This window comes from Cebidichthys violaceus, unplaced genomic scaffold, assembly GCF_023349555.1.
Source record: "Cebidichthys violaceus isolate CVI_PGR_0920_01 unplaced genomic scaffold, fCebVio1.0.p SCAF_15, whole genome shotgun sequence".
NCBI classification, from domain to species: domain Eukaryota; kingdom Metazoa; phylum Chordata; class Actinopteri; order Perciformes; family Stichaeidae; genus Cebidichthys; species Cebidichthys violaceus.
The window spans coordinates 15,572,518-15,589,764 of NW_027176318.1; the positions used below are offsets into that span (position 1 = coordinate 15,572,518).

At 48.5% G+C, this 17,247-nt stretch overlaps 1 protein-coding gene across 2 annotated transcripts; it reads right to left on the reverse strand.

Moving 5' to 3' along the window:
- Positions 1–1,095: 1,095 nt before the first annotated feature.
- Positions 1,096–12,196, reverse strand: ptchd1 (patched domain containing 1). Of its 2 annotated transcripts, XM_068710238.1 has the most exons (5): positions 11,613–12,196; positions 10,741–11,324; positions 7,555–8,269; positions 3,519–4,441; positions 1,096–2,790 (listed from the first exon to the last, which is right to left on the reverse strand). In XM_068710238.1, exons 2-5 carry the CDS (start codon positions 11,152–11,154, stop codon positions 1,690–1,692), a joined length of 3,153 nt encoding a protein of 1,050 aa, XP_068566339.1. In that variant the 5' UTR covers positions 11,155–11,324; positions 11,613–12,196; the 3' UTR covers positions 1,096–1,689. The 2 variants fall into 2 exon arrangements, with proteins under 2 accessions (XP_068566339.1, XP_068566338.1); XM_068710237.1 differs by having other exon boundaries at positions 10,741–12,196.
- Positions 12,197–17,247: the final 5,051 nt, after the last annotated feature.

Consider the following 17,247-nt stretch of genomic DNA (forward strand, 5'->3'; position numbering starts at 1 on the left):
ATAACAAAGCATTCAATGCATTTCATTCAAAGCGATTTGCGCATTAGAGAAGGAGAGAAGGAGAAAGGCCATGTTATAAATCCTCACTTGAAGCTCTGACTGGTACCTGTTGACACTCTGTCTGTCTTAATGTTGACCACTGGATCGTGATAGTAAGGCCTACTGTACACTCAGAAGTCACTGTGAAGAGGTTCCAAAGGGACTATTTGTTCTGTGCAACAGTTCTGGTGAACACACACCTTAAGGCATTAAGCTGATTGATGGATGGATGGATGTCATGATGTTATCGGGTGAAATTGTCATATCTTTGTTTTACAGAAAGGATTTGATTTTTTTTGATATAACAAAAAAAAAAAAAGACAATTTTTTTTTGCAATTCTTTTTAATTTTTTGGGGTAAAAGTCTAAAAGTGCAGCTCGTCATTAAATGATAAAAAAAATAAAGCCATCCTCAAACTTTGGGGCTTATACCCCCTTTACTTACAGGCAATACATGGGAGTCAAAGCATTAATTCACCGACAAATGACCTGAGCAGCAACAACCCGCCGCACCGCTCCGTTCACTGGCTACTGACACGTATATGAATATAATGATCGTATAGATGATATGAATATGGTGGCAGACTGGTTTACATCTTCTTCTAACTACAAAAGCACTCGAGTCGACCATCTTTCTGAGCTCAGCTTGCCGGTTCAAACCGTGAAGACGGACCTCTGGTGGCGCGCGCTGCGCACTACAATGCATCACGTCGATACGGCGTCATTCACGACCGTATTGAAAATCACACAGTCTGGATTTTCACATACCCTGGTATACTGTGATGTTTCAACAGAGTTGCAGCAGTATTTCTTGTGTCTGATTCGGCTTTACTTATTACCTCAAAGACGTTCTGAAAAAGGTTAAAGTCGAGGTTAATGCGCTGCAAGTGCTTGAGTGGTTAAAATGCAATTTATGACCCGTGATATTCAAGTTACAAAACCCAAGGCTAAAAACACTAGCAGGGCCCGTATACTGTTCACATATATATATATATATATATATATATATATATATATATATATATATATATATATATATATATATATTTACCACCTAACAAAAATATTACAACCTGCATCCAAAGCCAAACCACTTACAAACACGTTTTTCTTGATTTGACTTTATTTGTCCGGCATTAAAGTAGAAACACTCGAGTCGTACAGATGATTGCCTCATGTCATTGTAGCTGTATTTGTGCAACTTGATATGGTGAACAGAAAGCAGTAGCAAAACAGCGGGATCAGATCTAAAGCAACTTCTGGACAAAAATGTTGACACTTCCCTCTGTGGTACCGCCACAGCCAGGCCTGACCTCAGCCGATCCTCAACTTCTGATTGGCTGTTTTGGGAGAGAGCTCGTTCGCATGCAGGTAACCATGGATACACTGCATTGGAAACCCGTCTCTCTCTCTTTAGTCTTCACTAACCTCCTCTCTCCTTAACCGCTTCCTCTTGACCCTCTACCTCTACGCTTCCTCCCGTCTCTCTCTTAGCGACTCTCCTTTTCCTCCTCTGTTCATGGATCGGCGTTCTTGTCTGCAGAGCGGCGGCTCAGACTACAGCGAACCAACTCCCAGCCGACTGTCGCCATAGCAACAAAGAGGCACCCCAAAAAATAAATGAATAAATAAAACGACATCTTCCCCATGCTCAGACGGTGGTGATCTGGTCGACCACTCGCGTGCTGTCGTTCATTTCGACGCACTCCACCTCCTGTCTCTGCGCCTCCCCGTCGGGCCGGTGCCCCCGGCTCTTGGAGGGGGGCAGGAAGGTGAGGAGGGTGGGCAGGAACGCCAGCGTGTGCAGGGCCGAGCAGCCCGCCGTGAGGGTGAGGCAGCGGAACAGTGTGTGTGTGAGGTTAGAGCGCACGGAGCCAACGGGCACCAGGGCGGCGCCGTAGCAGATGAGCGTCTGCAGGGAGGGAACCCCGTGTCTCTCCAGCGCCACCCTCACCCAGCGAGTCCTGCTGTCGCCCCGGCCCGAGGAGAAACCGCAGAGGAGGGGGCCGCTGCAGTCCGCCGAGTGTCCCAGCGCCGAGATCAGACACAACACGGACATGCAGTCCAACTCCACGCCCCACAGGGTCATGAAGCCCAGCACCCCGAACTGGACGGAGAGCAGCGTGAGGCCCAGCCACACGGAGACGAGCGGCTCCACGACGGCCAGCGAGGACAGACCCAACAGGAAGAGCACCGCCAGCAGTGAGTGTCTGAGGGGGGAGCTGACCGCCGCGGCGTAGCGGTCCAGGTAGACGAAGGAGGGGTTGAAGATCAGGAAGCGGACGCGCGAGGTCAGCGACAGGCGTCGCAGCGTGTCCAGCAGCACCGACATCTCCTCGCGCTTGTTCTCCGTCGTCTTGGCCACCAGGAAGATTCGGGACGCCGCCACGTCGGGCTCCTCGCCCTGACCGCGCTCCGCAAAGATGATGTCGTCGGCGAAGTGGGCGAACTGCGGCTCGCGGAGGAAGGCGTGGCGGAGCGTGTTGGTGAAGTTTTCCCGCGGCTGGCTGGTGGACTGGTTGCGGTCCGACAGGTAGTTCAGGTAAGCCTCCAGCCAGCTGATTCGCTGGAAACCTTTGGCGTACTCCAGCAGGTCCCGCTGCACCGAGGCGTTCCAGTAGGGGGCGCTTTCGTAGATGTAAAATCCAATGACGGGGGAGTACGAGCTGAAGTAGCGCTGCTGGGCGCGGGTGTACAACACTGTCGCTGTGTCCATGGCCACCAGCGCACTGGGGTCCGAACCCTGGGTCACCTGCCGATAACAGAAACATAGTCGCTACGGGTTAAACGTCGCATTTTGGCTTTTATTCATAAGTACACTTTGTTTGAATAGTATGAGTATGATGATACTCTCCCCGCTGCTGCCAAGCAGTGACCAGACAAGCTGAGGAAGACTAACAAAATGATTCATGCCATGTCTCCTTGAATTCTTGAAGAGTCTCGTTCAAACACGTGCATTTTTACCAAAATCTCACTTCCTCCACTAGCGTCTCGTGCTCAGCGTAGGCCCACCGTGGAGGCCTACGGGAATAACGTTTTCTTCAAGAATTCAAGGTAACACACGGTGAGTATTCCTTTATAAACACCATAGTATTCAACAGGAATCTGAAAGACATACCAGGTAATCGGTCTCCTTAACTTTGGAAAGAAATTGAGTTTTATGACACAAAATGTAGCAATGGTCAGTAGTAGCTACACATGAGTGAGTCTGTCTAAATTACACACAATGCCATTGTTATTTCACAAATCATGAAACTACATTTCAAAATGAGACAACTTCTGGAGCTTTTGGGTGAAATTCCAAGTGTACGTGTATGAACATGAAGCTTTTATTCTGAAGGTTTTCGTGCTGATTAATGCACGTTTCGTTTAGAAAGTAGCTTCTTTTGTTAGTTAATATTACACAGCGGTCACATTAATGAGGATATGATGACAGACCGCAAACTGTCCAAACTAAATGTTGTGTTTTTGTTTCCTCACCTGCAGGAAGCCCATCAATCCAAAGGAGATGTAGACCAGATACAGCAGAACCACAAAGGGTTTGACGTAGGTGTTAGTGATCCAGTCGCCATAGCAGCGCCGCACACACCCCAGCAAAAGGTGAGAGTCCTGAGGATTAGGTTCCGTGTGCGGTGTCGAATGCGGGTGCGGGTGCGGGTGTGGGTGCGCGTTTGTGGAGTTGGCGACGTGTCCGAGTCCATCCGTCGCCGGGTTGTTCGCCTCGTGCGCGTGCGTGAGGTTGGAGTTCGGCGTGTGGGCGTGGCTGTGGACGACCCCGTGCGGCGGCGGGTTGGAGTTGGGCGTGTGGGCGTGGCTGTGGACGACCCCGTGCGACGGCGGGTTGGAGTTCGGCGTGTGGGCGTGGCTGTGGACGATCCCGTGCGGCGGCGGGTTGGAGTTCGGCGTGTGGGCGTGGCTGTGGACGACCCCGTGCGGCGGCGGGTTGGAGTTCGGCGTGTGGGCGTGGCTGTGGCTGTGACCGACCGCGTGCGGCGGGTTGGTCGTCGGAGCCTCGTCCTGGTAGCGAGTGTACATGAGACACCTGTACCAGGCCGGTTTAGAGTCCAGCCGGTCCGGTTTGGGGACCCGCCGGCAGAAGCAGCCGTGTCTGTACCCGGTCTCCAGGTATCCGGTGAACACCAGGCAGGAGCTGTAGAAGGACAACATGTAAACATAGCTGATGGTGACGGCCAAGGCGGCGGTGCGGCAGAAGAGCCGGACGGCCTCCATGTTGGTGAGCGGCGAGGCGGCCAGGCCCAGGGTCATCAGGTGGAGCATGGTGGAGCCGGAGAACCGCAGCATGACGTCCTCGAAGACGCTCGCCACGCGCTCCTTCACATGCTGGTCCTCACGGGTTCGTCTCCAGGAGGACAGCATCTCGAAGGAGCCGAAGAGCCCGTGACCTGATGGGAAACAAACAGGAATGTGAGCTCGAAATCAATAGTTTGGTTGTACTATATGACCTATTTAATTAAGGATGACTTTTATAACAATCATAAGAGGAGTTACTCGTAATGATAAATCCACAGGTAATTATTAAGCCTGCCCTTTCCTGAAGCACTGTGGAGAACTTCAGCTTCTTTCAGCTCATTGATTTGGTTTTACAACCCAACATTTTTTGCATTCGACTCTAAACTAGCTCATTTCCGAGCAACCCGTAACGCTTTGATTGCTCCCCCGCAGTCCTTCCATTTATCAATTTTGAGGAATCACAACGTTGCTGGAGAAAGTGCAACAGCTGAGCCCCGCCTGCTTTTGAACAAGTCCTCGCTGCATAACGTCGCACCTCCATCCCGTTTGAACCAGAAGTATGGGAGACGACAGAGACACCGCGGCAATGCAATCTCCTCAAAAACCCTCGTTGAGAACTTACCGGTCAACACACATGATTAATAAATAGCTTATTTTGAGAATAGAACAAGTTATTACGCTACATGCAGTGGTTCAAATCACCTCCTCGAGCACGCCTCGTGTGCATGCACATACATGTTTATATACATGCAAGTAGATGGTTTTTAATGGTTTCCTCTACCGTAGTTGCCATGGCATCCATGAGTCACCAGCGGCGGCGGCATTACCCCCCCCCCCCCCCCCCCTCTCTCCCTCTCTCTCCTTCCTTTCCATTGACCTCACCATGGCAAAACACTTAACACCTTAGCAGAGGCGTAACATGCCGCCACTTCAGACGTGGGTGCATTTGAGAAAGTGTGCTGATTTGTGAGTGTGTGTGTGTGTGTGTGTGTGTGTGTGTGTGTGTGTGTGTGTGTGTGTGTGTGTATTTGAAGGAGAGGGAATTAGGCGGTGAATGACGGTGGAAGAGGTGTGGAGGTTAATGTTGCAGAGAGAAGATGTGAGCCAAACGAGAGGCTCCAGACAACGTTTTGTCCAAGGATTTTGATATTTACAGGAGCTTGAGACTCGCATCACATTGAGCCAGGTATGAATACATGAGGATAAGGGCGTGTCCTTCTGTCAGAGGCCTCTGAGACCCTTCATATCACTGTTAACACCGGATCTCAGGAACTGAAAGCTCCGTTTAAACACACAAACCCTTGGCTGGGGATAGTTTGTTAATATTGGTCTTATAATGATACCTGGTTTGGTACCAAAACAAAACCATTTTGTTTAGTACCTCACATTGTGGAATATCAATAATGTGTTTTCTTTTTGTTTTAAATAACCCGATTCTCTATTTAACAAAGTAGGCTAAACTAAAAATACACTTGAAAGTGAGGACATTCTGAAGATTTAAATGACTCATCTTCTCTCTCTCTCTTTTATGAATCGTCTTGTTTCCCATCAGTTTGTCTTTTGTGCCAGCTTTGAAAGTTAATAAGCGCCTGCGTGAAAACATTGCTTCCGTCTGATTCTGAGAGACAAAGACGCCGAACAGTGGACACAAATCCTCGTTGTTTTTTTTTTTAAGCCCATCACACGCCGTACTTCTCCCTCTTTCCGTTCGTTGTAATCACATCCTTCTTTCTCGCCTCACACTTCCTCCCACCTTTCTCCGTCTGCCATACTTGATTCTGAAAACCCCTCCCCGCCTGCCCTCCTTCCTTCTAACCGCCGTTTAACTTCGTTTTCTGCTCAGAGGATCCCTATCTCAACCCCCCATTAGCAGCGATATTTCATCGAGCCCCCTCTCGGTCTCCATCCCCCTGTCTCCTCTGTTCTGTGGTTATTTTAAGCCTAACAGCAGCCCTTTCCTCCTCCACATTACAGAGTAATTATGGTATAGACTACATGTGTTCGGTAGTGGTTACATGCGGCGCATCCTACAGCGACGATCATGCATGCGCTGTACGCCTTCACACAGATGGTATGCATTTTTACTCCCGGTTTGTTAAATTCTTATTTATTGAATTTAAACATATTCCGGGCGGAAAAGCTCCTGCTTTCTAGTGGTCGATACCCAAACCACTATCAAAGTATAATATTTACCTGAAGTTTAGCTCTTGACTAACACTGCTGCAGCCTCGTTAAAGTATTCCATTTGCTATAATAAACCGGGAATGATTTGCGCTCCCTTGAGGACTTTTGGTCACGAGTGCCGTGACGCGGTCAACGTCGCCGCATAAGGTCGCAAATATTTCCATGAATTTATAGTCAATCCTCCGGACGAACTCCGCATCCCGCGTGGACCATAACGACCTTATTAAGTGGTGCGATCGATCCACATTTAATAAAGATTCTTCACGGCGTTATTAAATTCGGTGCATCTGCTGTGATTCACGCCCGTTGAGTCACACTCGGCCTTCTGTTTTTAAGCGCCGCAGCGATCCCTTCGCCTCGTGTGTCCTTACGGATTTGTACCGATTCGGGATCTGGAGAGAAGACGGGTCATACGTACTGCGACAGGTCTGCGATACCGCTGTAGAAAGGTCGGATAGCGGTTTGCAAGATGAACGTCCGACCCCGTCTGGAGATGGACATGCTGCCACAAATTAGACTCGTTGGTTAAAATCGTCTAGAACTTAAATTTGGACACTTCTAAATGTGAAACCTTCTGGGTCCAGCCCCTGGATTTTTGTTCCAGGCTCTAAACCTAACTCAACAACTTACTTTTTCAGACCCTTATTAAGTTTCTGCCATGCCCCGCCACTTGTCAGTCATTTTGATGATCTGTCTACATTGAAATGGCATTCCGCCTGAGGCTGGCATCTGCAAAACCCATCACAGGTACTGAAGAAGCAGACGGTGAACACCGGCAGTCTGAGATATAAAAGCAATGGTAATGTTCACTGTGGCTCACACCTGCCAGGCGTTAGCTTCACTTGTCTTTGATTTATCGGAGCCGTAACTCCTTGTTTTTCATTGACGTTCTTTATTTTATGTTAAGACTTCCATGTGTTCAACAACCATAACTTCTAAAAAGGTGTACATTCAACAATGTCCTCAACTGAAGAAAGCCCTTGCAAGACAAATGGAGGATGAAGACAAGGACATACAGAATCATAAAGACTCTGTGTGTGTTTAGAATTTAAAGCGTCACAAGTATTGGTTTTAAACCTACCGAGCATGACGAAAGGGATGCCCAGGTACGTGGAGTTGTAGGTGGCCCCGGTCAGGTTGAGGATCCCAGCAGCAGTGAGGCCTGACAGTGTGATTGACAGCAGAGCCAGCAGTCCCAACCAGGGTTTAGACCTCACACAGTCCCTCATGGAGCAGCAGAGGACGGCGAGCACACCGCACGCCCCCAAGCTGGCCAGCAGGGGCTGGTGTGCCAGCACCGAGGAGAACTGGAAGTCTGTCCTCAGAGAAGAGGAAGTAGAAGGGTACAGCCCCAGTTTAGGGTGCAACGCCGCAAAGTGCCGTAGCTCGGCACAGAAGGCCTTTTCCCACTGGCCGGCCACCCGGTCCATCAGGCCGCCGCGGGCTTGGAGGTAGTAGGTGAGCTGCAACGCCCTGGCAGACCGCACACCTTCACCCCTGGCTCCCGTCCCCGGACCTCGCGCCGCCCCGCCGGGACCCCAGCCCTGCACGCCGCCCAGCTGGTGGCCGATGTACGCCTGGCGTCCGTCCGCCAGCTGCGTGATCGGGTAGCGCAGCAGCGGGACGGAGCCGTTGGAGGCGCGCGCCGACTGGATCTCCTCCATGGCGCGGATGATGTCGTCGATGATGCAGACGTTCTTGTCGTCGGGCAGACAGAGGTAGGAGAAGGAGTAGTTGAAGCTGTTGACGCCGGTGGCCGGGACCGTCACCTGCATCTGGTAGATCCGCTTGTGGAGCTGCGTGCAGACAACACACACACACACACACACACACACACACACACACACGTGCAGACACACAAACAACGAAGAAGTTACTCAGTGGTCCAATTTAGCAAAACTCAGCATGGCTTTACTTTGTGTGCTTCGACTTTCCGTTTTGTGTGAACATGAAAGAGAGGTGTGTGTGTGTGTGTGTGTGTGTGTGTGCCTTTTCTCGAACAGAGTAACAATAGCGGTCTCAGAATCCTCCTCCTCCGTTTCTATGGCGAGAGGACAACAGTGCCAGCATCCACAGAGCCGGTTACTAAGCAACAGGCCTGATGCCAGTCTCTGCCACAGCGAACATGGGCAGAGCTGTCTCCCACCTCAGAGTGCTGCATTGACTTCAGAGAGGGAGGGTGTGTGTGTGTGTGTGTGTGTGTGTGTGTGTGTGTGTGTGTGTAGGAATGTCTCTTGATGAATGATTTGTAGTTGCTTCAATTCACCGACATGCTGTTAAATTTATCAATACCTCATTCAGTTTGTGTAGCTTTTTACTGCCCAAAGATACCAATATGTCCTATTATTTAAGAAGAAGATTAGCTCCTACTACCTGAACATCTTAAAGAGCCTCAAGCTAAACGCTAACGTCAGGATGCTAACACGCTCGTGACCACGATATCAACACGCTGATGTACAGCAGGTCACATCTCAGAGTCGCACATTTGCTAATTAGTGATGAACACGATGTACCGCTGAGGCCGATGGGGATGTTGGTTGTTTGTTTGTTTTTTGCAGATATTTGGTCTTAAACAGGTAAATGCATACGTAAACCTGATGATGGCGCTAGAGGAGAAGTCAGGGGTTGACTAGAGTTATTAGCGTTAATGATCTGGGCTGCGCAATTGATCAAAATCGCAATATGGCCTCCTGAAACTTTACAAATCGCAGGAGGCTCAATATTTGTTCAAAAGGTGAAACGTGTCTCCTTCTAAATTCAATATTGTCGCTCTGCAGTTATCCGTTAAAATGGAGAAGTTAGATGAAAGGTCAGGGGATCGCTAACGTCTATGCGCTTCATCCTCTGGGGACCGCGAACGCTTGTACGCAATGTCCGGCTTGACCGACAGACTGACTCTGGTCGATGACACCGAGGTGGTTCCACCGCGGAGAGAGAGAGAGAGAGAGAGAGAGAGAGAGGACGTTTCACTTCTATCAGAACAAAAACAATCAGCTCTCCGCTTTGAAGAGCAAGAAGCGTGTTTTGACTCACAATGCTTCACAGCCACCAATTAATCATATTAAGAATGTGATCCCGTCTGCTGCTTTATCGCTGCTGTTGCTGTCTCATGCAACAAGTTCAGACCCCCCCCCCCCTTCTCACAGCGGTGGCATTTTGGGCTCATGAGTAGACGAGCTGAGAAGGAAGAACCTCACAGATAATATGATTATGTAACTCTTTGCTCTCTTGTATGCACCAACCTGTCTCTCTCTCTCTCTCTCTCTCTCTCTCTCTCTCTCTCTCTCTCAGGCTGTTGGCAGTAAATGATGCAAAGCCCTAAACTAGTCTCTTAACTGTGGCAGTCCTCTACGGACCGACACTGTGCTTTGGGTGTGTGTAAAGTGGGTCACAATAACCAGATGTGACAAACACACACATGCGTGCATGCATGGACGGAGGGCATGCACACACACACACACAGCCCACACAACACAATGTGGCTACTGGTCTGCGAGCTCTGATTACATCCACATAACTTCTTGATATAATTTGGCTGATTGCTCCAGGGGTGTCAAACTAATGCTCATAAATCCATTACGGAAAACCAACGCAGAGACGGAGGCCTCCGAGCTGCAGCTGACTCCACTTTGTAATTAAAATGCGCTGCTTCATAACCATTAAGGTTGTCGGGAGTTTATTCGGAATGGGACTGTGTTGCTCTGTTTAAAACCCATCAATCACGGAGAATGAGGGGCGAGACAGCTGGCATGTGTGCTCCGGCCTGCAGACACCGGTCCTCACCCCTGTGTGCATTTCTGAATGGGACCATATAACTGATTCACTCCTAGAGCTGGATTCTGCAGATGCATTGCAGCCTCCTTTTTACGGTGCATATAGTGCGATTCAAACGGTGCAGACAGCTAAACTGTCACATATTCTACCTTTGTCGGTGTATAAATGTGCTTTTAGTTGGCAGCAGCTTCCTAAGCTTTTGAGTGCTTGAATCAGTTATTGGGAGTAGACTTCTGAGTGTTCCTGAACTAAAGATGTACCTCTCAGAGAGACATGGACAATCTAATGATGTCCATTATAATAAGCATTTGTCGTGGTTGAAGGCTATTTTGTCTTGTACTGCATATTATGTTCATGGTGTTACTTTAAAGCACATTCTGTTTATTCTACTTTGTTTCTTCATCTGTTTGTCAGCGCTCATTGAAGAGAAAATGTACTTTTTAAGACGTTGTTTGCATATGTGCATAGAGTCATACAGTGTGCGCGTGCATACCTTTAGTATGGTGTCCAGGTGAACCGGGTCCAGCACGCTCCCCTTTCGGGTGGTGACGATCACGCGCCCGTAGCGGCCCGGCGTCTGCAGGTCGGAGTAGAGCGCGTGCTTGGAGCGGTTCACGGGGAACAGACTGTCCACCAGGTTACCCTCGATTTTGGCCAGGCTGTGCTTGGGCGCGAGCAGACTCTCCACGTCCTCCTCCACGCGGTACCGGCTGAAGCTGGCCCCCAGCAGGATGGAGATGAGCACGGGCGCCGAGGCGAAGAACACCGGGTGGCTCGCCACGAACCGGCCGAGCGCGTGGAAGGAGGTCCTCAGGCCCGCGTGCAACACCTGGCGCAGCATTCTAGCGCGCGGCCGCGGCTCGAGCCTCTCCCACCGACCGGAAAGCCCCTGAGCACTGACGAGCATCAGGGGCTGCCGGACGCATCGGTGGGCTCCGTCGCTCTCGGTCTGCCGGAGGAGAGGTGACGCCAGGTGGTGAGAGGATTTGTCCCCCGGAGCAGGAGGTCACCAGCCGGGGAGAATCCAACCCTGCTCCGGTCACAGGGGCGCCCCTTTCCCCGGGGCTCGCTCATCCGCTGGAATAGCGCAAAGAACAGAAGGCGGCTAACTGAGCCAGCATTTATCTGCTCTGCGGTTAGAATAAAGCATATTGATAGCCTACTTTACAGTTAATAGCCACTGGTGCGTTCAGCCTTGTGCACGCTGCTCGGCTCTGTGCGCAACAGAAAAATCGCAGAGCCAAAGTGGTCTCTTAAAGCGTCCTCCTAAATCTGACTGATGATTTGAGTAGTTTCTGTTTGTGCACTCGGACAGGTTGCAGAAGACGCACAGTAGTTGCACTAACCTGAAGCCAGGCTACATACCGAATGAAAGGGAACGGAGGGGACCGACCCGGTGATGACGGAGATCATAAGACGCAATCAGACCAAAAGATGTTTATCCTGCCGGCTGTCCAGCTCAGCCCAGAGTCACCACACAGCCCGATGGGTGGTCGTGGTGGGTGGGTGGGTCTGTGTGTGTGTGTGTGTGTGTGTGTGTGTGTGTGTGTGTGTGTGTGTGTGTGTGTGTGTGTGTGTGTGTGTGCGAGTCGCAGGATAGGTGACGCCGCGTGCATGCACCGGGGGATGCCGGTGAGCGCCGTTAGTCAGATCGGCTTTAATCTGGGTTTCCTCTGCGGCAGAAGGCTTTCTGTCGTCCGTCCCATCCTCTCCTCATCGCCCCGGTGGGTTTTTCTTGACGGAGCCGGGCTGCTTTCCCAGCAGCGACCGCTCACCTCGTCGGGGAAGCCACGTCACCGCAAGCAATCAAAACCGGGGGACCGTCTCCGTGTCTCTCCCCGTCTCTTGTGCACAACCCCTCGCGACCCGCTCCGAGTCCCCGTCTCTCTCTTTTTTTTTCTCCGCCCCGCCTCTCGCCGTTCCGCGCCGCTACGATGCAGAGAAGCAAACAATCGGTCATGACCGAGAGAGCGGCAGCGCGAGTGTGACACCGGGAGAGATTTCTAGGAATCTATCACAGCCTATTTAAAGCGACATTAATGCTGCTTCATGGCTTATTATCCCTTCAATCTCTAATATTCACCACCTGCGTGTTCCTCCCGGTATTTAAGGTTTTAAAGAAGGGTACACTTAAAAAAAACAGAAGGGTATCTAAGAATAAAGGCAGAGATGTTTATCATAATAGCCTTAATAGACGGAGACTACATGGAGCATTATGAACACGTGTCTTTCTCATTTTAAACATAAATATGCACATTTTATTCCGTGACATCAACTCTTCTGCGATAACTCGGTGACATATATTCATAGATAATATTCATCCCTGTTGCAGATGAGTGAAGCATCCCATAGGTTTGCTATTGTGTAGCACGTTGCCATGGAAACCAGCCAAATTACTCTTTTTTTTTATTACAAGCTCCGGTTCCCATGGCAATTGTGATGCCACATAACCCCCCCCCCCCCTCCCCACACACAAAAAACACATACGTACACACACACACACACACACACACACACACACACACACACACACACACACACACACACACACACACACCTGCTGACTCCCAATCTGCTTGTGGTGTGGAGGTGTCTGATACAGCGACATTAAAAGCAGAACAGACAGAAAGAGAGAAAGAGCAGGGAGTGGAAGAGATGTGGAGATAATAATGAGTGTAGACAGCTTGAGACCACACTCTGCCTGTGTGTGTGTGTGTGTGTGTGTGTGTGTGTGTGTGTGTGTGTGTGTGTGTGTGTGTGTGTGTGTGTGTGTGTGTCTGTCTCTCTGTCTGTCTGTCTGTCTTTGTATCCAGACCCATGAAATCTAATAGCCAAACAGCCTTTTTGGTCTGTCTGCATGGGACCAACTAATGGCTTCTTCCTCTCCCTAGAGGTTATAAATTAAAGGCTGTTTGGATTAAAGACAAGTTGTTTTTATTCCCTCTGCATTGCTCGGATTCATAAAAAAAAAAGAGAGTATGTTTTTAAACTGCTGGGCTTAAATGACAAAAGATTAGTTCATCAAATATAGTTTTGTATCATTAGTTAAATATAGAACTTCTAAAGTTATTGCGTATTTTTTCTAAAAGCCTGTGAAGACTAAGAAAAAGAATATCTGTAAAGGTGGTTCTGTGCAAGCAGCTTACCAAGAACCAGAATATTGCTTTAATTGCTAGGTGGCGGCCTCTAGTGGCTGTAGTGATTATGACGGGAGCTAAACCAGGAAGTCAGGTGACGTATCATAAACAGCGACAAACAGTCCACCTATAGAGAGGAGGCGGAGGAGGGTCAGACAGACGCAGGACTTTCACCCAGGAGACAGCTGTTAGTGTCCTGTGCGTGTGAAACCCCAAAAACATCAACGTTGACTTATTTTAAAAAGGCGCAAAATGCTAAATTGTGATCATATCACCGCTCTATGCTGTTATCAACATGGTGACGGCTGAGCAGGCGGCTTGCAGCTAACAGTGCAAACTGTAATGCTGATAGTAATGCTCATAACTACTGACTGACCAGAGGCTCTTGAGCAAAGAACAAGTCACAGCTGCTCAGTCAAGGCGTGAACGCGGACCTCTAACGGGTCAGTCAGTGCCGACAGAAACAGTATGCACATTATGAATGTTTCCTAAATAAAAAACAGTGAGATGGGGACAAAAGACATCTGCGTGCATGTGTTTAATCCGTTATTCAATTAAGCCCCAATTAGCCTTTAATCCCCATTAGCAGTCCAGAGAGAGACGAGCGGCACCGAGATGAACGAGTAAGTGTCTCCCCCGGGGGAGGAGGGGAGAGCAGAGGAGAAAAATGAGAGACTGCAGAGATATAGGGGGGCTCTGGGCGGTTTCTGATAACAAAAAAAGTACTAATTAGTGTCACTAAATGATTTAGATAAATCAGAAGTGTGTGTGTGTGTGTGTGTGTGTGTGTGTGTGTGTGTGTGTGTGTGTGTGTAGGAAGAGGAAGGTGGAGAGAGATGGAGTCCTTTGGAAGTATTGCCATTTTTACGAGGCTATTTTCTGCACCTATATATAGTCGAAAGGGGGGGGAAACCCTCCAGGGGTTTAGAGCTGCAGCCAACAAATACACTAAGACACACTTACACACACACACACACACACACACACACACACACACACACACACACACACACACACACACACACACAAGATTGACAGATGAGTGAAAGCGTATAGGCAGCAGAGAGGAGAGCACCTCTCACCACTTCACTTTGGACAGGCTGTCATTTCACACGTGTCCATGTTTGGCCTCGGCGTTTCAATAAGGCTCCTCTCTCAACTCCTGCTCCTACGAAACCCGCCCACCACCACCACCACCTCCGCGTCTTCCACCCCTCCCATCCCCCAATCCATCTGTTTTGATGGAGGCCATCCATTAATAAAGAGCCTGTCCCTCCGTTTTCCATTCCTCCTCCTCCTCCTGTATTATTCATTTTACCCATCTATCCACAGATACGGCGGTCAGATAAGACGTCCCGCTTGGGACGCAGCAGATCTAACCCTTCTTCTTCTTCTATGGTGGAAAAAAAAAAATCAATTTCATCCAAATACGCAAGTTCTCTTCCAGATATGGAAACAAGACTTTTGAGCTCATCACTCTGAACACAGTCATTTGTATTATACTGTCACTTTTTATACTTTTACTTACTGTTTCACCATCTGTTTAATTCTACTGACACACATTCATTTACTACATATTTACGTTTTGTTTATTCATTTTTAAATGATACTATTCCATACAATATATGCATACAGTGTATGCGTTACCTTCTGCACTATTATGTCTTAGATTCTCTCTTTTTTTTTGACTTGTGATTTTTCTTCTATACATATTTAATGAGCGAGACTAACAGCTCAGACTTTCATTGCCAAGGACTGCGTCTCTGTAACCGCTGTGTTCATGACAACAAAAATAAAATAACTTCGACATGTAATCCACTGAAGTTCATAATTAATGCGACTTTAATATTTAAATCAGAACACTGAAAACTTTCTGACAACCACTTACTCTGCCAGAGTAACATTAAGCAAAGGCCTCCTGCGATTGGCAGAAAAACGACTTTTCTTTTTAGTGTTAATCGCTGTAATTATCTGCTCGCATTGAAACTTTTTTAAAGTGTGCATGAGCTCATTTAAACACTCTCCTTCATCTCTTACATCCTTCTTTATCAAAGGTTCCACTTGTCCGGTCTACATCGGGATCGTTGTTGGTCGTTTGAAGCTGCAGTGGGCAGAATATGTTGGCGTCATTTGTTTTTTTGGTCTCCATCGACTCCTGAGGGGAATATTTGGCTATTTAGCTTCTAAGCGCTCCGCCGTGTTCGCCAGCTAGTCGCTAACTTTTGTCCGTCCGCCTCTCCGGCGCTAGCATGCGATGTGGTTTTAGTGCTTTTTACACTGAAAACCATCTGAAAACTGGATTAATGGGAGCAGCGAGAGAGAAGCAGAAGCGTAGAGTTGCAGCCCAGAAAAACAAAAAACCTTTCACTTAGTCAATTCATCCATTATTACATTTTCTTGTATTATTATTACCATAAAATAAAACATAACTCAGACATAATATGGATCAGTTGTTCTTTTTCCAGAGTTACAGAACACTACCATCTCCCTCTCCCTTTCTATCCATTTGTCCGTCTTTATTTTCCTCTCCGTCTGCGTTCCGCATCCTCTCGGTGGTCAGCAGCATTCATAATGTCTAAATGTCATTTGGACGTTAGCTCATGAGGCCAGGAAGGAGGCTGGAAGCAGAGGGTGATGGAAGAGGGAGGTCACAGGGAGGGGCGCGAGATGAGAAATACGGTAACGTCATCTTCACGGCCTCTTCCAGACTCAAAGATTCGATTACAGTCCCGGGCCAGAACCGGAGAAGACGGATGCAGATAAAAAGCCTATCACATGACTCACTCCGTGCCTCTCTTCCACGTACACAATCGCAGGAGAAAGCGCCAGGAAAAAAAAAAAAGATAAAGTGCGAAGCAGCAGAGAGCAACGAGCTTGATAAAGAGAACCGGAGGAGACTTCACCGGTGCCTGTGGAAAACCCGATTTGCAAAAAAAAGGTCAGAGTGCGATATCCGATAACAGCCATTTTCACCTCTCAGAGAAGCAAAATTTAATTTGTGATTGCTTGGAGCCATGTGTGAACTGTACGCCGCCTCAAAAAGGCCCTGAAGGCTTGTTTCCCCTGCTCTCTGCTGGATAGGAGCAGAACTGCATGACTGGACAGTATTTTCAGTGGCTGGGTTTCCTCGTCGGTGAGTTTTAACGACGGTGATTTTGTCTGTTTCTGGACTGATTCACCTTCCTACTGAAGGACAATATGGAGGACATGAAAGACACGTGGTTGGCTTTGAGGTCAGAGGATCAGAGGATCAGACCACGCTTCTTTAGATTCAACTGACAAACAGTTGATAGATAAAATAACCACATTTGAAGATCTGTTTTGGGCTAACATAGTGAAATAATATTCAATAAAACTAGTTACTGTAGCCACAACAATCCTGGAAGTGGAGAGCAGGGCTGCCTTTCAATCAGAGGGTCGGCAGTTCGATCCCCGGCTCCTGCTCTACTAGTCTAGTCAATGTGTCCTTGAGCAAGACACTTAACCCCAATATTGCTCCCGTAGCTGCGTCTACGGTGTAGATAGAGACTGAATTGTAAGTCGCTTTGGATAAAAGCGTCTGCTAAATGACTGTAATGTAATGTAACGCTCAACTGACGGAAGGAATTGTGATTAAAAAACAATTCAAATGTGGCAAAAAAAAGATGGCGCCGCACGCAATGCAAGCAGGTCTATCTAATAATATAGTAGGCCTTCGTCAGGGGGTCCCGGATCTTATAACGACAGCAAATAAAGCAGAACCTGGCAAACGGAGGCAATAAAACAGAAGGAAATGATGCACAAATGGAACACGTATGATTATAAAGAACAGTTTCTCAACTTTCAACTCACGGGCTGCAAGAAGTCTTGTGTAGAGTATTCCC

Excerpts from the sequence above, each read along its gene's own strand:
- ptchd1 (XM_068710238.1), bottom strand. The coding sequence starts at position 11,154 with ATGCTCGTCAGTGCTCAGGGGCTTTCCGGTCGGTGGGAGAGGCTCGAG. Across the intron at positions 4,442-7,554 it reads CATCCCTTTCGTCATGCTCG|GTCACGGGCTCTTCGGCTCC; the intron begins GTAGGTTTAAAA and ends GTTTCCCATCAG. Across the intron at positions 2,791-3,518 it reads GATTGATGGGCTTCCTGCAG|GTGACCCAGGGTTCGGACCC; the intron begins GTGAGGAAACAA and ends TGTTATCGGCAG.